The sequence below is a fragment of the Penicillium diatomitis genome (genome assembly GCF_028827545.1).
Source record: "Penicillium diatomitis strain IBT 30728 chromosome Unknown utg000012l_segment0_segment0, whole genome shotgun sequence".
NCBI classification, from domain to species: domain Eukaryota; kingdom Fungi; phylum Ascomycota; class Eurotiomycetes; order Eurotiales; family Aspergillaceae; genus Penicillium; species Penicillium diatomitis.
Genome location: NW_026623184.1, coordinates 956893 through 980542, shown reverse-complemented (window position 1 = coordinate 980542; position 23650 = coordinate 956893). Strand labels below are relative to the sequence as shown.

Below are 23650 nucleotides of genomic sequence, written 5' to 3'. Positions count from 1 at the left end.
AGGGTCACATAAGAAAGTTTCTTGACATCACGCAATACATGCTGAGCAATGGTCCCAAGTGAAATGAAACTTGGTCCAAACTTCGGCAGACACTCAGATCAGAGGCCATCAGCAGGACGGCACCGCGGCAAATGAGACCGACAGCATTCAACCATCCTCATCAGATGGGTCAGCTGACTCTTGTTCACTTCCCTCAGCTGTCACATGCGACTTGGTCTTCTTTGCGCTGCCGCCGTCGTCGTGGACCTCACTCGACTTGCGCTTTTGACCGGCAGCGCCGTTCTCCTTGCCCAGATCCGCCGAGCCCTCGCCGTCTCCCTCGGCAGCCTTCTTCTCCATGGCAGCCACCTCGTCCGCAGTCAAGAACCGACCACCGGGGCCACGGGGACGGCGCATCGCGTGGTTGTGGCGCGACTCGTGCAGATATGGTTTCCGGCCCTTGGACGTGAGACGGAGCTGTTCTTCAAGCTTCTGACGGGCCACGCGCCGCTTGAGGATACGGTGGAACTGCTTGGCGTTGACGTACAGAGGCGACTCTTCCTGGTTGCCTCCGGGAACCATTTCAGGCGATGCCTGGGTCTGCAGGGCCGCTTGCGATGGACCGGCCATGGCTTGACCGATCGAGCCTCGCCCCACATGGCTCATGACCGGCTGGGCGGGGGCAACATTGGGGCTGCCGATGTGGCTCATGCGGCGACCGGGCGGCATCTGTTGACTTTGCATCTGCACCTGCTGGCCCATGGGGGGCATCGGACCGGACATCTGCGGGGGGGATCGAGGGTTGCGGTCGGTCTTCATGGGCATGCCGCCCATGCGTGGGGAACCCCGGGTGCCAGGCGCCATCTGTTGACCCATCGCATCATGTTGGGGGAACGGGTAGAGTTGTCCCGACGCGGCGGCCGTGGCCATGGCGGCAGCTTGTCCGGGCGAGATGCCATAAGGCTGACCCATGGCAGCCGAAACCCCATAACCTTGGGGAAAGGTCATCTGCTGGTGGACGGCTCCCGGTCCCCCGGGCGCTTGCTGGTAGTGCTGCTGGGTGGGGACGATGGGGGACGTCTGATGGGAGGGGTGCTGGGGTTGCATGGGTGGCTGGGCATTGGAAGGAGAGGCCATGGAACCCACAGGTGCACCCTGTTGAGGCGGTCCTGATTGATAGGGACCAGGCATGTGAGGAGGGGCATGGGGGTGTTGGCCATGCGCCTGGGGGTATTGAGGAGGATACTCCATTCTGACCGGGGCTGATTGACGGTGGGTGGAGTATTAGAGGAGAATGTGGTCGCACAGAGGCGGTGCGTGTCTGCGATTACCCGCGTGCAATGAAGCCTGGGTTTCCAGGTACGAGTTATCGGCTCGCAGCGACGAGCTCGGGATGCGGCTGATCCTGAATCGCGGAACAGCCGACGGTACGAGCTGTGACCCTCGGAATCTCTCAAGCGCCTGATCGTCCGGCTGGTAATGATGTCTGGTCGACGGGAGATGTCGAGATCACTGAGACGCGAACGGCGAGTGGAGCAACCGCTTAACAACGGCAAGAGTTGACTGGATCGGTTTCTGACCGATGAGAACTCCTAATCTGTGGCGGCCGCTTATCACATCAGCAAGAGGCGCATTCAAAGACGGTCACTGGACTCGAGGCGCGGGGAGCGGCAGCGGAAGCGCCAAGTATGATAGGAGGAGACGACTGGGAACAGTACCTTGAGAGACTGCGAGTGGTGCAGCAACAAAACGACTATCCACAGAATCACGAAGACGTCGGAAGAGGACTTGCAATAGTCGGAGAGCGTCTTCAATGGAGAACGCGTTTCTTTTGTGCAGACCAGTCAACATTCAGATCGAAACGTGGTTGGGCTATGATGCAGCGGGCGGGGCATCCCGCAACCAGAGTGCTTGATGCGCTGTCCGTATCGATTGGCACATGCCATGATGGCACCCAACCGGCGGGACATGAACATGTTCAGGCACAAAGGAAGTGGATGGCCACTAAAAACCACGAAGCATGGGGCGCAGCATGGGAGCGACTGGTGAATGGTGCATGGATGATAAAGAGCTGATTGTGCACTCACCTGGTCGTTCTTTGTGACCTCCGAGTCCTCAAGTACAGGAAGCTCGATGCGCTCGAGGCAGCAGTTGGTCAAAACCGTTGACCAATCAGATCTGATGGACGGTTAGTATGGTGTATCTTGAATATGGTCCGTCCCGGTCCGCCGAGAGTGAGAGAGCGCGAACGAGGACAGGCTTCGGTGAATCAGAAGAGACGTGACGATGACGCCAGCATCAACTTCCGACGCTTCAAGAGCGGCTTGCGTCGGCCGACTTTCGCACCCTTGGACGGAGGCGAAGAACCCCCTAAGCAGGGTCGCAACGGATGCGCTGGCACGGGACATGGTTTATCAAAAAAAAAAAGGTTGCAGGGCGCAGACCTACCTGGCGCGATCGGCTTCTACAGCACGATAGAGGATCAGCGAATGCTGATCGGAGCGGAGGAGCAAAGCAGTGATGCGACTGTGGTAGGGAAGCAATGTTAGATGGAGCGCACATCGGCGGAAAATGATGTCAATGATGCCAGGGACCGACGCGTGCAGCGAGCAACGAGTCGGGAGGGGCGGTAGAATCGACGAACAACACGGGCAGAATAACAATTCCCGACGAACGTCAGTGCAGCAAGCGTTGCAGAGCGGACGGGGACGTGGACGGTACCAATCAGAAATCAAGCAGAGGCTGTTGCATGCGACCCGAGAGGGAGGAAGGGTGAATGTCAATAGGATCAGAGTACGAACAGAACGGGCAGTGGATGGGCGCGTGTTGTGTTTCGCGACCGGGCCACTCACGGAACGCGCGCACAACGTGGAATGGTCGGGGCGGGGAGGATCAGTCAAGCCTGAGGAATACCTTTAATGGTAGGGTGGGTTATGGGACTCTGAATCAGGTGGACGAGATAGGGCAGAGAACAATGGACGAGCAGCCACGGCCGAGGTCGTGGGCGATTCTCCGTTGCACTTTGTAATGCTTCGTTCCAGTCCAGTGATGATGATTTGACCAGTGGATGAGTTGGGGGGAAAAGAGGGGGGGGGGGGGGCTTGAGAGAAACGTGCCAACGAGAAGGCGGTGTTGCATCTTCAGTGCGCCACTGGGTCCGCGGATCTCGAGGCTTGGTCTGTGCACGTGAGCCATGGACACCCATGGAGTAATGGAGTCATGGACCATGGACCGCGCAGGTGAGGGAAGGAGTGAGAAGGAAAAGGATCAGACAGGCAACCTTTGATCCGGGCATAACTTCCATACAGCATCGTATAGGGAAGGAAGACTCAGTGCATCCGGGTACGACTTGATCAAGGCCCTGTCGGAACATGCATTTGGCTTTTGAGGGAGCATGACTCGGGTTAGGGCAGGGGAAGGGAATGGGGACGGGCAAGTCACGGGATCAGATTGTGATGCATGAAGCCCTGATGCGCCGAGCCTCAAGCTCGGGAGAGGCAACGGGATCTGGGACCTGAAGGGAGCAATTGATTCATTGAGGGAATGCTGGGTGAAAAGTGAAACTCATGAAGGGGAGAGAACGTGATGTTGTGGTACGAGGCATCCAACCGATCAAGGTTGCAAAAGGCAAAAGCTGGAGTGGCAGGAATCATGCATCGTGTGCACTGTGCAGACTGCAGGCTAGCGAGGTCATAGGAAACGGAGACCTACCTGGAAGGGTGAGAGGCACAGATCACGTCAGTAGGATAACATACTATATGATGGTGTATAGTATATAGTATATAGTATATACTATTGGATCTTGCTGCGATCTCTCGAGTCCAACTCCACCACAGATTGGCTCGTCCGGCCAATTTGCTGGTGCTCAATCGAGGATTAAGCTATCTGGAAGGATCCAATCGAGGTCAATGATGGACACCAATTGACGGGCCGCTCGCACTGCAACTCGTGGAGAGGCAGCGCCGACCGCGGGGAAGTGCGTACCGGCGTCTTGCACGACTGATTGGGGGCTTTGCACCAGTCACCACACCTTCTTCTCTCGAGGGAGTCGAATCGGACTCAGTCAAACGGAGAGGCAAAGCAGATCAAACCAGTGGGAAGTAAGGGTGGCCAGCGCGCTGCAGTGGTTGGAGGGCGACTGGACTGGGAGGAGCGGGCAACCAACGAGAAGAGGCAGAGGAGAAGGGGAAAAAGGGGCGGGCGGGACGGGGCATTTTGTAGATTTCGGACTGGCTGGACGACGGACGCGCTGGCTGGTCCGGCTACGCGGGAATCGTCTCAGCGAGGTGGTTCAAGTGGAGATCCTCCTCAGTCATCATCATGCCGAATCCATCACATCCAGCGGCAGAGACTAGAGTCGAAGAGACAAGAGACTCGAGCCGCTCCGCCCTGAGCCTTAAGCCCGGGATGCCACCGGGACAATACAGTATCTGTATTGTCACCTGATGCATCTCTCATACCGTTGCTTATCAATGAACGGCCTCCGACCGGCTGTGGATTATTCAGTCGGTGACTCGATCTCCATGCCATGCCCTCAGCTGTCTGCTGCCGGTAGCAGCATGGAGTCGCGGACTTGGGAAGTAAGGACTATGATCGTGATCCGCAACATGAACGTGCCCAAGTCACACCCTCAAGGATGCATTCAAGCATTGTGCGGTATTGCCACTGCCCGGCACTGCCGGCAGACACATGCCCTGCCATGCCAGCTGTCGTCGATGGATCATGACTCTTGGCCAATGCATCACTGCATAACGCATGGACAATTGGCGGCCATTGCGGCGTACGGTCCTACAGAGTCTGAGAGCACAAGCTGCGACTCTGCTCAAATGAACAGATTACAGTATTAGATATACTGTATCGTGGTAAAGACAGCGAGACTCTGCCTCTCCCTGCCTAAGAGCTCAAGCTATGTAGGCTGTGGCTCATTGCTCGGACATCACGAAATTCACGCTGTGACGCTACTCGTGGGAATCGAGATGGCACAATACAGTTCTGTACTCCGGGAACCTGTACAGAACGACTGACAAGCCAACAATACAGAGTCACAGAGTTATCCCTGTAGTTGACACGATTGATGTCCACAGTCCCCATCCGCGTCAAGGTGACTCGTGTTTACATCATGGCGGTGGATCCACACGAGCCTCGTCGGTGCCCAACCCGGGCCCTGAATGGCCCATCTCGATTACGCGGAGCGCCTGGAATGGAACCACAGCTCGCTTAGGGGAATGCTGACTGGTCCATGTCAGACCTGAGCGAGCACTAAACCCGTCGAAATCAGGTACTGTTACAGTATTAGACATACTGTATAAGTGTATGTTGTATAGATGTATCGACGCACCCAAATGTTAATATCGAGGTAGCTGGCTGCTCAAGAACAGATGATCGAAAGTAAGAATGTGCCCGTGTGGTGATGCTGATGGTGGCTCTGATCCAGAGAAGAAGGCTTGAAGAATGAGCCGCACAAACTGGGGTCGGCTGATTGCTCAAACAAGGCGAGGCCGAACTCAGCGGTGGAAAAGGCGGTCGCGATATCAGTCCAGAAACTAGGGCCTGCGCTAATAGTACTGCTGCGCAAGAACCTCAGCTCTGCTATATCCTCACGGAACAAAATGAACTCGAGCATTGTGTCAAGCTTACTGACCTATATGAGTTTTCCTGACATGAAGACAGAACCCAGCATTGTCGGGTCGATATCTCAATGAATGACCCTATGACTATATGAGCTTCGCGCTTCAGGTGATTCCCAAAGCTCCCGAGAGAATAGTGTTTTACTCACTGCCACCGCCTTTAACGGTTCACCGCTCCTATCCAAACACATCTCATTGACAGCTACATAGACTGTAGTCATCTTTAGGATTCTAGCTCGGTAGTTGAGTATACCGAAGCATGGTGGCACTTGTAGCACGCTATCTTACCCTGACAATGCTTGCACTCAAGGCGGGCTAAGCTGAGATGAATTGGAGAGTAAGACACATATATTTTAAGGCTCCATCCATCCTCAATGGATCTTCGGGATGCTCACTGCTGTCTGGCGCCGGAAACAAGCATCTGCGCTTCAATTATTGGAGAAGTAGGTATGTTTAGGCTGGGACACAAGGTTGACATACGTATTGACCCTAAATAGACTAGATGTTGGGCCGTTGGCTGCCTCCAACCTTAGGAGAATGCCAACTTCCTTGCTGTTCCTGGATCTTGACAGAGTGAGCGGGCGCTTGCTACTGTGGTCACGTGGTGCATCAGTTCCGTCAATGTATTTACCTAGGTACCCGCTGGGGCCGCTATATACCTATGAGTATTGAGGGAGACGAGCATTCATTTGAAGAGTCGTGCATTCATCCACCGACATGAGGGCATGTACTAGCCATCTCACTGACTCGGATATATAATTATATGCTGGTATGTCCATCTATGTGGTGAAACGAATCAGGTCAAGGCTAGGTGATGGAAGCTAAAGTTCAAGCTGTTCTATGTGAAAGTTGTAGGCCAAGAGAATTTCTCGTATCTCGTACTAGGTACCGCGGGGCTGTGCGAAGCTATCTAGATATAGCGTATACTGAATCATGTATCAAATTTAGCATGATGTCCGCCCGTGTATAAGTAGCTAGCTTCAATAACCCCCGCCTGAAATGACCATAAGCATGCCCGACTAGACATTGTCGTGAACTTATTCCATCAATGTAGTATGTACAACCTCGACCCAGCTTTCTAGTTCATACCTGCAGTAGGATGTAGGTAACCGCCAGGAGACAGTCCGATTGAGCGGAAGTGGAGGAGCTAACGGGCATGCTTCAATGGTCTAGACAGAGCCCAGCATATGAATGTTTGAGATCATCATGTGTATAATCAACAAATCAGGGCCCCACGGCCTACACTGATACCCGAACATGGCTCAAGCCCAAGGGCATTTCCACATATGGAATGAGAGACCATCCTCAATACTAGGGTCCTTTCCTTGTGGCGGAGTCTTCGTTTATGCTTAATGATGGAAATTACTTCACAATTGCAGACAAGACTTGCCTTGCACAAAGTTGTTTGAGACATAGGGAAGGGGAAGTGTGAATGTCTGTTATCTAGTGACTGTGATTGTTTTTATGATGTAGCAAAGAGTTGAGACCCATCATATTCAACTGGCCACGTACCCCAGAATCAACCCGCAGAGAATCGGGGATATTCCTGTTGGCACTCTCGATCCATGACGAACCCTCGTTTAAGGCACTTAGCTGGTCATGCCAAGTATACACAGCGGAGCAGTCATGTCTTGACTCTTGAGCGCGCCGAGGTAGACTTTGGAAGAAGTACCGTGCCCCAGGTCTCGTCCACCACAGAAAGACTGACTCAGCAAGGGGTCCCGCACGGCCTCCCTGTCTGGAGGGGGCAAGTGGCTTGACCGCATGAGCGAGTTTCGACGACTCGGGGATCGCAGTCGAGACTAAGCCATTTGTCCCCCTCTTGTCTTTGCTGATATACATCCTGCACTCAAATTGTGGTCCTCATTTCGAGTCTCTTGATTGATGTTGACCGCCATCCGCCAGAGTTGCCGCTCGCCGCACACTACAGTGGACTGACCCGGATTTCAATACGGGCATGACGTGTTTGTTGACATAAGCTCTCAATAACCATTCTGCAGAGTGTCGCTTGCACATCGACAAATCCGGTAGCTCTTTAACGAAGATCGTCAATTCTTCGATTGCGCTCCCGACGGAGTTGGCGCGAGCCCGGCGCTCGGCAAGATCCCGACTGTGAAGAAGGTGCTCAACACACTTCGGCCTCTCTCCCAGGGACGGCCAGGAATCGCGCGATCCGTAGTGCATGGATTGAAAAGATAAGATGGCTCCAGGTGGAGGAGGAAACATCAAGGTGGTGGTCCGTGTGAGACCGTTCAATAGCAGAGGTGAGTGATGACAAGACTTACGTTGGAAGCTACGTAGCCGGCAGTTCCCTGTCGCTGCGCAACAGATCCGGAGGTTTGCGATTGACCCAATGCTGATTTCTGACTACTATCCACAGAAATTGACCGAGGAGCAAAATGTATCGTACAAATGAAAGGCAGCCAGACGGTGCTCACCGCACCGCCTGGCGCGGAAGACAAGTCGCGAAAGGGGGGAGGAAAAGGTGGTGGCGATGGGCCAAAAGTGTTCGCATTTGATCGATCGTACTGGTCTTTCGACAAGAATGATGCAAACTATGCCGGCCAGGATAATCTATTCGATGACTTGGGTACGCCGCTCCTCGACAATGCTTTCAGCGGATACAACAACTGTATCTTCGCCTACGGACAGACCGGTTCCGGAAAGTCATATTCGATGATGGGATATGGCCAGGAGTATGGCGTGATTCCTCGTATCTGTCAGTCCATGTTTGAGAGGATCAAAGAGATGCAACAAGACAAGAACTTGAATGTGACCGTGGAAGTGTCCTACTTGGAAATCTACAATGAGCGTGTCCGCGATCTGCTCAACCCCTCTAACAAGGGAAATCTCAAGGTTCGAGAGCATCCTTCTACAGGTCCGTATGTGGAGGATCTCGCCAAGCTCGTCGTTCGCTCATTCGACGAGATCGATCACTTGATGGACGAGGGAAACAAAGCCCGAACAGTCGCAGCGACCAACATGAACGAAACCTCCAGTCGATCGCATGCTGTCTTTACGTTGACGCTCACCCAAAAACGCCACGATGCAGAGACTTCCATGGATACCGAAAAGGTCTCGAAAATTAGCTTGGTGGATCTGGCTGGTTCTGAGAGAGCAAACTCGACAGGCGCCACAGGTGCGCGTTTGAAGGAAGGCGCGGAGATCAACAGATCTCTCTCAACGCTGGGTCGTGTCATCGCCGCTTTGGCTGATGTGTCCTCGGGCAAGCTGAAGAAGGCATCTATGGTTCCATATCGTGACTCAATCCTTACCTGGTTATTGAAGGACTCGCTGGGCGGTAATTCGATGACCTCCATGATCGCAGCAATCTCACCGGCGGACATCAACTTCGACGAAACGCTCAGTACCTTACGTTATGCAGATTCTGCGAAGAGGATTAAGAACCACGCGGTTGTGAACGAAGATCCGAACGCGCGCATGATCCGCGAACTGAAGGAAGAGCTTGCACAGTTGCGTTCCAAGCTGGGTACTGGGGTGCCTGGAGGTATAGCTGGGCCCCCTGGATCATCACCACAGGAAGAATATTATCCGCCGGACACGCCCTTGGAGAAGCAGATGGTCTCAATCCAGCAAAGTGATGGTACTGTTACCAAGGTCAGCAAAGCAGAGATTGTGGAGCAGCTCAATCAGAGTGAAAAACTATATAAAGATCTCAATCAAACCTGGGAAGAGAAACTTCAAAAGACAGAGGAAATTCACAAGGAGCGGGAGCAGGCGCTCGAAGAATTGGGTATCAACATCGAGAAGGGCTTCATTGGGCTGAGTACGCCCAAGAAAATGCCTCATTTGGTCAATCTGAGCGACGATCCTTTGCTGGCTGAATGCTTAGTCTATAACATCAAACCAGGCACGACGACCGTGGGCCACTTGGACCAAGGCAACAATGCTGAAATTCGACTGAATGGGTCCAAAATTCTCAACAAGCATTGCACCTTTGAGAATATTGACAATATCGTCACAATTGTTCCAACGGAGGGTGCTGCTGTGATGGTCAACGGGCTACGTATCGACAAGCCCACACGGCTCAAGAGTGGATTTCGAATCATTTTGGGAGATTTCCATATTTTCCGGTTCAATCACCCGCAAGAGGCTCGTGCCGAGCGAGTCGAACAAAGCTTGTTGAGGCACTCTGTGACAACTAGTCAACTCGGCTCTCCTGCGCCGAACAAGACCCATGACCGCACGCCCAGCAAGGTTGAGTCCGAAGCCGATGGTGATTCAAGCCGTGCAGACTCGCCGATGCCTTCAAGGGGAAGGGAGTCAGATTGGTTCCTCGCCCGTCGCGAAGCCGTGAGCGCAATGGTCGGCCCTGACCAGATCTCTCACCTGCCGGATGATGAGCTCGACGCCTTATTTGAGGATGTGCAAAAAGCGCGAGCAGAACGTCGTGGACTGCCTGAGAATGATGAAGATTCTGATTCATCAATATCCTTTCCAGTGCGTGAGAAGTACTTATCGAACGGGACAACCGATAACTTCTCTCTTGAAACAGGCATTACCATGCCCGGAACCCCGCGTCAAGCAGAGGACGAAGGACCGAGCGCCCTGCTTCGGAGAGAACTCAAGGAAATGCAGCTGCAAGACAAGTTGAAGCCTGATCAGACTCCGCCAGGGTCAGATACTGCTGAGCATCAATCACAAACCGAAAAGGAACGCATTGAGAGTGCATTGCGGTCAGCCAAGGAGGAGTTTGAAGAACAGCTCAGACTGCAGAAAGAAAATTTTGAAATCCAAATGCGCGATATGGGAAAGCCAATCCCTCAGATTCTCGAGAATGGGTTCCCGAAATTAGACGAACATGAGTTGGAGATCGCTCGCTCAGTTTTCAATCATTGGTCGCAACGAAATTTTGTTCGAATGGCAGAGAAGATCCTCCAACATGCCTCACTGTTGAAGGAAGCGCAGGTTATGAGCCAAATTATGGACAAGAACGTTGTTTTTCAATTCGCTATCGTCGACAGCGGACATAGCATGGCGTCTTCGTACGATCTCGTTTTGAATGGAATCTCTGGAGACGAGGATACCGTGTTGGAAGAGACCAAGAAGCCTTGCGTGGCGATTCGGGTCATTGACTACAAGCAGAATGTGATTCATCTCTGGTCAATCGAGAAGCTGCAGCGTCGATTGCAGTCCATGCGCCAACTGCATCAATACATTGACCGGCCGGACTATATTCAGCATTTCAAACTCGACAACCCATTTTCTGAATCGTGCTCACCACGGTACTCTCTCATCGGAGACGCTGATATTCCTTTGACGGCCGTCTTTGAGACTCGTGTGCAGGATTTTTCTATCGAAATCATTTCGCCCTACACTCAAAGCGTGATCGGCATCATTCGGTTGTCTCTTGAGCCTTCCTCTGCACAAGCCCCTTCGTCGACGTTGAAATTCAATGTAGTGATGCGGGACATGGTTGGGTTCGCCGAATGGGAAGGTTCTGATGTTCACGCGCAGCTCTTCGTTCCCGGAATCTCCGAGGAAGGTGGTGCAACTGCCACGCAGATGATAAATGGTTTCGAGGAGAGTCCCGTTCGCTTCGAAAGTGTACACAGCATGAGCCTACCATTCTCAAGTCCACGATCGGCCACTCTCAAAGTATGTGTATACGCTCGTGTGACCTCAGTCCATCTTGATAAGCTGCTGAGCTGGGACGACATGCGGGATGCGGCTGAGACTATGCCAAAGAAGCGAACCGCTCCTCGGATCGCCGAGTCGGAATTCTATTCAGAGGAGCGACACGATGTATTTGCACGTGTTCAAGTCCTCGAGATGGCGGAAAGTGGGGAGTACCTTCCGGTCGAAGTTGTTCAGAACAGTCCTCTCGATGCTGGCACGTATCAGCTTCATCAAGGCTTGCAGCGCCGTATCTCAATTAACTTGACATACAGTTCTACTGAGAGCCTCCCATGGGATGACATCAAAAATGCGCGCGTTGGCTCCGTCCGACTCCTTGATCCATGGGGCAAAATTCCCGACCAGGACTTCCAGACGCCTGATGTTCCCCTCAAGTTTCTTCAAGAACCGGTTGTCAAGGATAATGCGGACGGCACATCGAATGTCACCATCCTCGGACAATGGGACTCGAGCTTGCACGGCTCCCTTCTTCTTGACCGTGTAACGGCCGACAGATATCGGGTTCAGGTCACGGTCCGCTGGGACCTTATCTCGTCTCGTCTTCAAACGCCTGTCGTGTTTGAGGTGGATCAAACCCTGCAGATTCTCGGACGTAACTACGTCCGCCAACAGTCGATGTTCAAGCAGCTATGGAGCTCAACCCGGGTGGTGCACTCCACAACTCAGATGTACTCGCTAGTAATACGACCGGTGTCTGCAAAACGCGCGGCCGACCTCTGGCGCATGAATACCCAGAACGATTACGTTAAAGGCGAAGAGCTTTTGACATCCTGGGCTCCTCGTAAGGTGTCTTTGGTACGAGATTACATCGCCGCACGCAAACGCCGACAAAGACTTGCCGAGCTGCACGCTGCTCGTGGGGCGTTGAGCGCCGGTAGCCTACACCCTTCCCTTGGCCGAGGTGTTCTTCCATCGCCCGCTCGAAGTGGACGATCAACTCCGCTGCGCGGCCAAGATCTCAACGAGCGCAAGATGAAGTTGCTTCGCAAGTACCTTGACCTTTGGTCAACCAAGCGAGATCCCACCGAGGCTATCCTGGCCCGGAGCAACACGGAGCCTCCCAGCGACGGCGCTGCAATCGCAGCCCAACGTAAAGGGAACGGTGCTTGTACATCAAACAATGCGTCGCTCAAGCCCCGCTTCGTGGCTACTATTCAGGCCCTGCCGAAGAATCCCTCAGCTCTTAAGTCAGGGTATGTGCTCACTCCAGATGACACCAACAGCGTTTGGGTCAGAAGGTTTGTGGAATTGCGCCGGCCATACTTGCACATCTATTCCGCGGAAGGAGACGAGATCAATGCGATCAATTTACGCAACTCGCGAGTCGATCACAATCCAGACTTTGCCCGTCTCCTTGACAGATCCGGCGTAGGCAATGACCGTTCACTTTCTGCCAAAGGCCGGCCCAACATCTTCGCCATATATGGCACCCAGAACACCTACTTGTTTGCCACTCGCACAGAGTCTCAAAAGGTAGAGTGGATCTTAAAGATCGACGAGAGCTACTTCAGCAGCAATGCCGGGAGTGCAACAGTCAGTGGAGACGAACGATGATGAAGATAAATTGCTTTTTTGCTCCTTTGCAGTACCTCCGGTCTTGTGCTGTATGACTGCTGGCACTTGAAAGTCCCCGAAATCGAGCAGCTCCCAGCCTTTGGATTTCCGTCCCATATGTTGTTCCTCGCCTTTCTCGCTTATTTCAACGTCGCAGCGTTCTCCTTTATAAACCAACATGAGCCATTTCATTTCTCTTTTTCATGATCTGCTGTTGAGATACCCCCTTTGAACCATATATCAACCGGCTTTTTGGCGCCTCGCCTTTTTGTGTACATATCTCTTTTAAAGATTTGATAAACAACGCGTTTTGAATTAGCTGGTGAATGAATGTCTCGCCGGTTGAGCAATGAATATCTCAACCGTTGCGGCAGGTCCGAGCATGCGTTGCACGCCGGCCGCCGCTGTGGAACGCGGTTTTCGTCAGGCGTAGAATGAATGAAACGCGAAAAATAAAAAATAAAAAATTTGAACGCAGAGACAAACGCAAGGTCTTCAGGGCTGACCGCTGAAGAGTGGCCTCAGATCCAATGGACCTTCAGCGAAAAAATCGAAGCAGGGTTGCTGCCATTGTTGGATAACGTGAGGCAAAAGAGATGGATTCTCCTGAGAGGAAATCCTCAGAGGTCTCCTGAGAGACATACATCTGAGGAATCACGTGTGTGTCATGTGTACATGGTCTTGACGCTTGTTCCGCGTCAGTGCAAAATCTATGGGAATTTCAATTGAAGTGATTCACCGGTGAGGACCGTTTTGTCTCCGACTACCACGATCCAACGTATGCCGAATGCTTCGACGACGACCCCTTTCCCTTTCGGTACCCGCGTACCTCGTATCCAGCCGTTGTTTTTCTCGACGTCACGTCTCCAGCTGTGCACCTCTGTCTTGGGCATGATGCTGCGCAGTGCACATACTGTGAGATCGTCCATTGGCGAGTCTTTTGAAGGCATGTTATGAACGATGTCGTGGTGAGTGTCAATGCAGCGTTGAACTGGTTGTTCGTCGGCAGCGGCTGCCGCGGTGGTCCAACCCTTGTATTTCTTGTCGAGGACGGAGAGTGTTCTGAGGACCTCGTCGGTGTCTCCGTACCTGTCGATAGGGATGATCTTCGTCATCTTGCGATATGATGGCGGAGTACATCGTGCGTGAGGGTAATATGGGGGCGTGTAAGGACCTGCTGATTGTATTATTCAATATGTGCCGGATGGCTTTAGCAAGGCCTCGCCTACTCGTCAGAAGTGATGTGCAGTGAGAACAAGGTAAAACGAGGTGTGTCAGAAGGAAGTTGAGGTCTAGGAGAACTGTGTACAGAGGTATCCGGGCATACAAGGGTCACCGATGAAAAGGGCTTCGAGGGCAGCCGTGGCCATCCTGGACCTGCAGTCGTTCAAGACAAGATCATCTTATCTATTGCATAGATCACATAAATCTTGAATTTTGACAAACTACCTCTTGTGGACATATGGCGGTATGTACCTATGAAGCACGCACTGTTGGTTTGATACGTCAAAGATAGTTGCCGATGCAGTTAGAGAGCATGATCAAGGCTAATTTGAATTCCTTCCAAACGAGCACATGGTCTCCGTCTTGAAGTCCAAGTCTTCCCGTAGAGGCCTCCTTCAGATTCCAGTCTTTTACCTCACTAGTGCGAGCAAGTACCGCCTATGGTACACCGATGCGCATCAGGTCCCATCATATGCCTACTCGCTGGACTGCGACATCGGCCCCGCGTCAATTGGAAGCAAAGTCCAACCTCATATTGTAGACTTTCCCTCATCAACTTTTCACAATTCCTTGGGCTTCAAGTTTGGCTGCCAATAGGGCATTCTTCTTCTTTCTTTCCTCGGTCACCCAGTCCTTGACTTGCTCAATCGCTCTCTCGGGGCGGTCCTTGTGTTTCAAGAGATAGCCCTGGATTTCTGCAGGGGAAAACACTCCACTAGGCACCAACGACGCGAAATCCTCAGCGAGCGATGCGATGCGGGATTCGAGCCGTTCAATACGCGCCTGACTGTTGAGATCTTGAGTCTCTTCAGATTCTGGGATCATCGATTTCGCGTTTGATTTATGTGAAAGGTTTCTTGCCTCTGTTTGGGACTGTGTGGGATTGATGCGTCCGTTTTGACGTCGGGTCACCTTGTGGGGTCGATCACTCTTTGAGATCGAGTATATTGACTTGTAGAGTTGCTGGATGTCTTCGGACATGGCTAGTCTGAATTGTATGTGCATATCGATGCGGCCGGCGCGTAGAAGAGCTTCATCGAGTTTCTCCGGATGGTTGGTTGTCATCACGAGGATACGGCCCTCACTCGCAGCCACGCCGTCGAGGACGTTGAGTAAGCTGGACAATGTGATTCCTTCACTCGCGGTCTTGTCCGTCGGCTTACCTCCACCATGATGTCCAGCGGGTGCTCCGGTAGGCGGCATGTTATTATGTGTTTGCGTCGGGGGCGTACGTGCGTCGTCAGGGTCGTCAGTGCCTGTATGATCGAGGGACTTGGTCATAGATCGTCCACGACTATGTGTGATGTCCGAGGCATCCACGTCCTCGACGAGAAGAATGCATCTTCGGGGCAGGGCAGAGAAAAGTGACCACAGGTTGTCTTCGTCCAAGGTTCGCGAGCTCAAGCTGAGAAGGTAAATCTTGAGACCGAGTCTGCCTGCAACGGCGAAGCAGAGACTGGACTTTCCAGTTCCCGGGGGGCCGGAGAGAAGGTATCCACGACGGTATGGAATGCCGTGCTCTGCATACCACGCAGCTGTGCCTCTCTTGAGGTACTCTTCGATATCGTTCAGAAAAGCCCGCTTCTGAGTCTCGTCCAGAATGACCGTGTCCAGCGGGCGCGGTAGTCGAGACATGCAGCGATTCCAGTCAAACGTTGAAGACGAAGGACATCGCTGACCACGATAGATGATCGTTCGACTGCCATCGCGCTCGACGTACGTTCTTTGAGCTTCCGCGAGAAGCTGATGGATGACTGATGGATCACGACCCAGACATGACAGGTACAGCTTCTCGTTATTGAGCAGCCAGCGAGATTGCGTCTGCTCGTATCGGCGGTCCAATATAAGCAATCGCCCTTGATACCAAAAGTAGTGACGACCCTGGGACGGTGTGAAGCGAAGCCGCTTGTACTTGTCTCGGTTGATGATTTGTTTCCAGTATTCATCGAAAGACTCTGTGCAGGTTGAGTCCTGCTCATCATCCGACATCTTGTCTTCGTCGTCAGAGTCCTCATGCACGCTCCAGTAGCTGTTGAATCGAACACCGGCCAAGAAACGGGTTGTCCGTTTTATACGGGGCTGTCGCGACCACCAGTACATGAGGTAATTAAAGATCTCATCATCCAGACGCAGTTCAGCCGTGGAGACCAGGTATTTCTCGAACCAGTTTGATACATATCGCCATAGATACTGGCTTGCGACAACCACCACCGCCAACAGGACAATGTACTGCAAATAAGCCGCTAAGTCAATGTGTAGGTAGGACAGGAGTAAGCCGGAAATAAAAGTATAACCCGGTAGCAGGATTTCCAGAATCGCCGCTTCGGGTGTAGAAAATGCAACTTTGGCAGACGCGGTGTGTGACTGATTGGATGCCATGGCCTCCACGATCCGCGGGTTTGAAATACGAAGGAGTGAGAGTTGAGCAATTCACCATCAGAATATGCTCATCCTGCCTTCTTTTGAATGAGAGAGGCCTGGCAGTTTCAGCCGCATCGGCCTTGTACGAGGCCCCGCACCAACACTCCAGCTTGCCATGTTGGGTGCCCGCAGCTGGCCAGCGCAAACGCCGCGCACTGCTGCCTGATAGTTCTGACTCATGGAGAATGCAAGGTAGCGACTGTCGCTTGATCTGTTGCTTAAGACCCATGACAAGTACAGGGTATGTGCATAGGCCGACTTGAAAGGCCCAAGGCTGAGCTTTAGATCAGGGAGGGAAGTGAGCTGGAATTGACGCGAGGGCTGCGTGTTTGCCGAGTTTCCACTGTCCAGACATGTGGCACACGTCAAGCCCCAAACTAGCGCTCGGCTAAGAGGCGCAGTCCATCTGTTGGATGTGATGAATGAACTGTTGGCAGCGCTGTGAAGCACGTTGTACAAAGATCGGGCGCTCTAAGCAAGCAAAGCTCAGGTTGCATGACTCGTCATTCACATCGGAATGACGGATCGCTAGCACGAAGATGGGCAGCTGCCAGTATTAAACTTCATTTTCGATCCCTTCGAGTGCAACACAAGTGATGTGACGTATAGTGAACTGTAAAGCCATGAAAATTGTTGAGTGGAACTGCAAATTGACCAAGTAGGAGTCACTCTAGAGGCCAGACCTACGTCGAGCCCCATACGACCTTGTCTAACGGCGCGAAACATCCAACAACAGGGTATGTTGGTGGACTGGAGTCTCACCAGGGCTTAGCCTTGCCATGGGATAATCAAGACTTGTTGTATCAACAGCCATACACCTTCTGTCTGCGTGTTGAAAGTTGGCAAAGGTTGCATTGGCAACTCTTCGGTTCCACCTTCCTTAATTGCAGCTGGAATGTGAACGAGGAAGTAAGTGCTCGTGGAAGTTGAGGAAAGATTTCCTACGAGAACAATTCTAGGCCCATAATCAGGCGAAATCTGGGATTTACAGCATTTTTGCTTTCGCTACGTAGAAATAAAAGTGTGGAAAGACAAGAGCAGTAAAGGTCCAGAAAAGGGTATCTCTCAATCATTTCAAAATCAACAAGGAACAATGATATGCAATAGTCGGCAATAGTCATCGCAGTGGCGCTACGCTCATGGCTGTGGATGATTGTCTATTTCTGCAGAAAACAACTCCTCCGCCCATTCTTTGAGATCACCAAGCTTGTCTGTTACCTTTTCCCACCATGAGGATATCTCATCTTCGACATTACCAGAATCAGTTGAAGCTGGCACATCTGTAGCAGCCGAGGTTGGTTCCGGGAAAACAGCCGTAGCAGTTGTGACCGTTGTTGTTGTTGTCGGCTGCGTGGATGCAGGAGGATCCGACGGCATTGCGTGTGGCGGCGTGTATGAGTCCGAGTGCAAACCCACGGGTTTAAGCGGTAGACGCAATGTGCCATTATTTGGCAACGGGCTCACGCCGAGCGAATCACAGATGATGTTGTACACCTCAATATTTTCTGGATAAGAACAGCCATATTAGTCTACTGCGCAGCGAGGGCATCAATTGTAACATGGAGGACATCGACTTACGGAAAACTTCAAGTCGACTGTTTGGTTGGTGCGGGAAAGCAGGTCCTCGAGCAATGAAGATCGCCCGCATGAGTGGATGTTCATGATCATACCCATGGATCCCTTTAGGATGATACAACTCTCCAGTCTCAAGCGCCTTCTTCGCGTCGAAGGTGGGCCGCTCGACAATGGCCCAACCTGCACGAGGGATCACCCACAAGGGAGCGATGCGATCATTATTGGAAAAGTGATACCGTTCAGGCATGGTCTCACGAGTGTATATCTCGACGGCATCTGCATACTTTCGACCCAGCCTCTCCAATTGCTCTTGCAGAATCTCCAAATTTTCTGGTTGCTTAGGACGCAAACCACGGGATGGCCAACCATCAATGCGTTCCACTAGTCGGAGGTCTATTTCATCGTCCAACTGGACAAGCCGCTTGGTGGAGGTGCTAGCCATACCGTGATCTGAAACAACAACTAGGTTGACCAGGTCGGTCAAGTTGCGATGTTCCAGACCAGCAATGATACCTGCAACAAAACCGTCGACACGTGAGATTGTTCCTCGTATCTCGGTACTATTCGGACCGTACCTGTGTCCATCCTGGTCCACATCTGGTACATATGCAGCAATGAACTGGGGGCGTTGCGAAGCCAGGTGCGTTTCATCCTCTGGCCCAGGTAGGTCAAGAAGTTCGAGGATGCGCTTGACCTTGCGCGGCAAAGCCTCCGATCCATTGTATTTGTCCACGTAGCTCGGCTCAACTACCCCGATATGAGCCTCTGAGCCCGGCCACATGTGGATGCCGGTCTTGACCCCTTGCTTCTCCGCTGTCTCCCACAAAGGCTCAGCGTTCCACCACTTGGGCTGCATGCTCACGGCAGGATGAGTATAGAAGAATTCCTCGCCCATGTCTGGATCCCAGAAAGTGTTGCCAACGATGCCATGGCTCTCGGGATACAGTCCAGTTACGAGTGTGAAGTGGTTCGGGAATGTGACGCTGGGAAAGCTGGGATTCATGTACTGGGGCGACACACCCTTTGCGACCAGTGAGTGGAGGGCCGGAGTCAGGTCACGGTCGAGAAAATCGGCTCGGAATCCGTCCAGCGAGATCATGATCGTGGTCGGAGCAAACAAGGCTGTTCCGTTGGACAGAAGACGCTGAGCATGTGGACGGATGGCTCGGAAGCTACTGGAAGCCTTATACGCGCCGAGGAAGAGGATGAGGAACAAAACGGCGATGATCGCAGACACCAGAACTAATTTCTGCCAGGACGGCCTTTTAGGCTAGGCAGGAGAGTCAAAATCACTTGATCAACAATTCGAGGAAAGTGGACGTGCAAATCCCCGCAAGACTCACTGGTTCGTAGATAAAGCCTTCTTTACCCGCATCGTCAATCGACGACCCTCCGCTCACGAGAGAGGAAGTCTCGTCATCCCCTAAGCCCTCTTCCATCTCGTACATGAGCTCTCCTTCCTCACTGACTCGTTCGCGGCGTGACAAGCGCGCTTCCCGACGTGCTCGCCGCCGCTCCTTTTTGCCAATACGGACTCTGGTCCCGCTGGGACTGAAGATTCGGCGCAGGCCCTGAGCAGGACCGCTTCTCGTCAAGAGCTTCTCCAGTTCGTCTTCATCCTCAAGGACGCTCCGATCGTATTGAGAAAGCTCCAGAGTACTGCGGGGTTGACGAAGGAGCTCGTCGTCGTCAGAGTCAGAGTCCTGCTCGGAGGGCGATCGTAGAGAAGCCGCGTCATTGTCGTAGTTTGCCGGAGACAGGAGAGAAGGACTGCGCGGTATTGGCATGGCTGGGCAAGCGCGTCAGCCGCAGCGTCAAGACATTGAAGCGTAAAGGACGTCGAGGTGGCAATAGCGTAGGCGTGGAGAAGAAACCCTTTCTGGGCCCAGCTACACTCAAGGGCGAAGATCCGGAGCGGGTCAGCAGCGGGCCGCCAAGACATCGTGGCATCTTCACCTGTCACATCCGATCTGAGGGTTTCAACAGCGACGAACTTGCTATACCCTGTACGCCACGACTAGGGGGCCAAAGAATAGGGTCGGTCTATGGCAACAAGGGACCTCTGCTTGGTCTCCGAGGGATCTGCCTCTTCTTGTGCTCTATCCGAGGCTGTTTACCTCTGGGCTAAAAATACACCGCGCTGAGGGGCCGAGCTTGAAGAGCCGCAACCATCGAGAATGTGGAGAATTCAAACGGTTGAGTCGCTCGCATCGTTCCCATACGAAACATAGCGCCTACCGATTTCCGCAAAAGTCACAGTCAATCCGAGTTCAATATTATCCACTGTGGATCTTGCATGATACTGATGGCGTGCGTCTTTGCTGGACACACGTTATCGCCCTGAGGGCCATTCTGCATTCCTATTCAAAGTGGATGTCAGTGGTGTCAATCGCAGTTGGATTCAACCCAGAGATTGACGACTAGTGCGACTATGTTTAGAGAACCGGCATAGCTCGTTCAACCACAAAACGGGCGTCTCAAATGTTGGGATTCTTGAAGCGCTAGTCGCCGGAGGGTGGCAAGGCTTCTTCCTTGTGAACGAACGTTTGCTTCGGGCCCGAGATGAAGGTTGAGACCGGCTTTTGCGGCACAGTGACACCTCAATACTTCGATCTATCATGATTTCAAACTGAAGAGCCATGATGAAGACGATATCTGAAACGCGCAGAAGTACCCACTTGAAAGTCTACTGTCTGCGATCATTTCAGTCGGAGGGCACTAGCTGAGCCTGGGATGAGCACCAGCAAAACACGGCCAATATCCATAGGCTCTTTTCAATAAGAGACATCCCTACTCTTCTATTTCTGTCCGACAGTGCCTTCACTGCCTTGATCTTGGCCGGTATTGGGAGCGCTGTCCGCATTCGATGATGCTATGCCAGTTGCCTATTTGGGAAGAGACAGCTCACGTGACCGTGAAAATGGTCCCATCTCGAGCGACGATGAGCCTCAGACTTTTATCGCCAGTAGTTCCCACCAGTCCGCGGTGCATTCAATGACTACGAGACGATCTCGGCCCCGAAGTCGACCCTATCAGCACGATATGGTGGGCCTAATGGGGGTTGGGACCCAGAGTGACATTGATGGATCCACCTCTCCGGATGCGGCAGTGCGAACTCGTCCTTGTCCTGTGGTATCGGAGACCCCGGCGAGCAAAGCATTGAAAGCACCAGAAGTCAATCACAGAGCAAGACGCGCGGGAAGATTTCGTGTGTGCCTGTGAGATGGCATCATACATTAACCCATCGACTTGGTGACGCCGGATTTGGCCACGCTCAGATCTATAAGATGAGGTCTCAGGCCTCGGCTTCACCTGCAATTCTCTTCCATCCTTAATACAGCACCGTCGTTCCCACACCCATCTAGCCAGGTAAGTGATTGTCCCCAATTTTAAGCTTTTCTCCTTGACGCAGCACTGACCTTCAGGTATAGCTTCGACATTCGTTAAAGAAGAGGCACCTCAATACCTCCTTTCTCCGCCAATCGCTTCAACCCTGCATCAATATCATATCATCAAAATGCACTTTTCTACCTCCACCCTGGCCCTCTTGGCCATTGCCGCCGGTGTCCAGGCTGCTCACCAAGAGCCTCCAGCCTACAACGTGAAGGCTCCTGCCGTGCAAGGCACAGGCGTGGGCGGCGTTCAGCCCGGGCCCACTGGTGCTCCTGCTCCTGCCCCCGGCCCTAACGGCAATGGCAACGGCACCGTTGTCCCTGCCCCCGGCCCTAACGGCAATGGCAACGGCACCGTCGTCCCCGCCCCCGGTCCCAATGGCCAGGGCGGCAACAACGGCACTGTTGTCCCAGGCCCCAACGGTGGTGGTAGCAACGGCAATGGCACTGCTGGCACTGGCACTGGCTCCAATGGATCTGGCTCTGGCTCTGGCTCTGGCTCTGGCACTGGCACTGGCTCTGGCTCCGGCTCCGGCTCCAACGGCTCCGGCTCGGGCGGTGTTGGCGGTGTTGGCGGCTCTGGTTCTGGTTCTGGTTCTGGTTCTGGCTCAGGCTCAGGCTCCAGCTCTGGCTCTGGCTCTGGCTCTGGCTCTGGCTCTGGCTCCGGCTCCGGCTCCGGCTCCGGCGCTGGAAACACCCCAGCGTCTCCCAGCGCCACTGGCTACACCCCCTCTAGCCCCGGTGCCAAGATCTCCGTCCCTCAGCTTGGTATGCTTGGCACTGGTCTGGGTAGCGTCGCCTACGGTGCTATTCTCTTCCTCGCATAAACGAATCAACCGGAAGAAGAAAGAAGCAACAAAAATGGGTTGATTGACGTTGCTTACTCCTTTTCTTGGAGTCGTTCCTTATCACTGTTCTCGGTTGCGAAAACTGTGCCCATTCAACCTCACTTTGTCCAAGTCTACGGTTGCCTCTTTCGTGCGAGGATTCAACCACCTGGTTTCTATTCAGCCGTCAATTATCGATTGAGACTGGATGTGTGCCGTGGGAGTATCGAGAGGAAGGTGGATTAAGGGCAAGGCGTTTGTGGTGTTATAGACTGATTTTCTACTACATAATGAAGTAATATAATTTTCCTTTTAATGTTCCAATCAGCCTCCGCTCCCTAGCACTAATCAGCGCCCTCGCCTTCTTTTCAAAAAGTCATACCCTTAGGCAGGTAACTCTTGACACAATGTACATGTACATCCTGTTCAGAAAAGCAACTTCCAAAACTGGAAACCGTATCCTTAATCCGTCAACCTAGAATGTAACCCTATTTTTAGGCCGCCGCAACAAGCCCAGAACAAATGAACCATCGATCAATTTCGATCCCGTGGTTCACACACGACCCATACATCATCAAGCATGTCATAAGATATCTACACCCTCACCCTAAGCAGGCATACGCCGAGAAGGGAAGGGCAGACGGTTCGAACATGAAGGCCAAAAAATGTAACCTCGCACGGTGATGCTGCCCTGATTTGAAGTCGATCCTTGACACAGCAGAGTAGGGGCGGCCACATCTCCTCAGTGTATGCATGGGTAATGGGTACCGCCGTAGTGGATTTGACCTCCTCTAGGCTAGCAATAGCCCTAAGGGCAATTTAGGACCGGGAGATGGATGGTTGCGATGTGTACTGTTCAGTACTCTTTGGATTCCGGTCTTTGTCACTCGGACAGTGTAATCAAGTACTAGGTGATCGACAGGGCTTTCCTTATATTTGACGAGGTACCTTTTTCTCATGACTTATGAACGGAAGGTATTCTTGAACCTGGGCTGTTCCAAACATCCAGGGCCAAGGTCGAGCATGTATTGCCGCGATGCGTACACACCATATGCAGTGTGCTACGCAGCTTCATTTGTGATAGAACTTCAAACGAGATGCCCCGTAAGGTAGCCCGAGACCGATCGTGGCAAAAGCTAAGATGAGGCCCGTGCCGTAGGCCAGCTGGAGGCTGAGAAGTGGACCTGGCATGTTGAAACTGGATAGTTAACATTTTGACCTCCTGGATAGATCCGTGGGCAGATCTTGTCTGCTGCGTTGGATTAGTTGGTTAGTGGTCTTCAAGTGTTCAGTCGTGTTCAAGATGGGCTTGAGATATCAATATAGGATGCAGGTGGCTGGGGGAGGTGAAAATGCCCCGATGTCCGGTGTGTAGATAGATTGAGGCATGGGA

The 23650-nt window shown here is 52.7% G+C and overlaps 8 protein-coding genes across 8 annotated transcripts; 3 read left to right on the top strand and 5 right to left on the bottom strand.

Annotated features, from left to right (window-relative positions):
- Positions 1-147: 147 nt before the first annotated feature.
- hapB (CCAAT-binding transcription factor subunit HAPB) lies at positions 148-1230 on the bottom strand (the record flags this gene model as incomplete). The annotated part of the gene is made up of 1 exon (XM_056937846.1): positions 148-1230. One exon carries the CDS (start codon positions 1228-1230, stop codon positions 148-150), a length of 1083 nt encoding a protein of 360 aa, XP_056786938.1.
- Positions 1231-2189: 959 nt separating this feature from the next.
- Positions 2190-2528, top strand: N7539_008245 (uncharacterized protein; the record flags this gene model as incomplete). Its single annotated transcript, XM_056937845.1, has 1 exon — positions 2190-2528. The coding sequence occupies one exon, from the start codon at positions 2190-2192 to the stop codon at positions 2526-2528; it is 339 nt and encodes a 112-aa protein (XP_056786937.1).
- A 2568-nt stretch (positions 2529-5096) lies between these two features.
- Positions 5097-5602, bottom strand: N7539_008244 (uncharacterized protein; the record flags this gene model as incomplete). The annotated part of the gene is made up of 2 exons (XM_056937844.1): positions 5097-5260; positions 5446-5602. 2 exons carry the CDS (start codon positions 5600-5602, stop codon positions 5097-5099), a joined length of 321 nt encoding a protein of 106 aa, XP_056786936.1.
- Positions 5603-8018: 2416 nt separating this feature from the next.
- On the top strand, positions 8019-12818 carry N7539_008243 (kinesin-3 motor protein uncA; the record flags this gene model as incomplete). Its single annotated transcript, XM_056937843.1, has 1 exon — positions 8019-12818. One exon carries the CDS (start codon positions 8019-8021, stop codon positions 12816-12818), a length of 4800 nt encoding a protein of 1599 aa, XP_056786935.1.
- A 710-nt stretch (positions 12819-13528) lies between these two features.
- Positions 13529-13933, bottom strand: N7539_008242 (uncharacterized protein; the record flags this gene model as incomplete). Its single annotated transcript, XM_056937842.1, has 1 exon — positions 13529-13933. One exon carries the CDS (start codon positions 13931-13933, stop codon positions 13529-13531), a length of 405 nt encoding a protein of 134 aa, XP_056786934.1.
- A 661-nt stretch (positions 13934-14594) lies between these two features.
- Positions 14595-16421, bottom strand: N7539_008241 (BCS1 and AAA domain-containing protein; the record flags this gene model as incomplete). The annotated part of the gene is made up of 1 exon (XM_056937841.1): positions 14595-16421. The coding sequence occupies one exon, from the start codon at positions 16419-16421 to the stop codon at positions 14595-14597; it is 1827 nt and encodes a 608-aa protein (XP_056786933.1).
- Positions 16422-17600: 1179 nt separating this feature from the next.
- Positions 17601-19825, bottom strand: N7539_008240 (nucleotide pyrophosphatase/phosphodiesterase family protein; the record flags this gene model as incomplete). Its single annotated transcript, XM_056937840.1, has 3 exons — positions 17601-17968; positions 18042-19308; positions 19382-19825. 3 exons carry the CDS (start codon positions 19823-19825, stop codon positions 17601-17603), a joined length of 2079 nt encoding a protein of 692 aa, XP_056786932.1.
- Positions 19826-21555: 1730 nt separating this feature from the next.
- On the top strand, positions 21556-22257 carry N7539_008239 (Glycine-rich cell wall structural protein 1; the record flags this gene model as incomplete). The annotated part of the gene is made up of 2 exons (XM_056937839.1): positions 21556-21859; positions 22133-22257. 2 exons carry the CDS (start codon positions 21556-21558, stop codon positions 22255-22257), a joined length of 429 nt encoding a protein of 142 aa, XP_056786931.1.
- Between the last annotated feature and the right edge of the window lie 1393 nt (positions 22258-23650).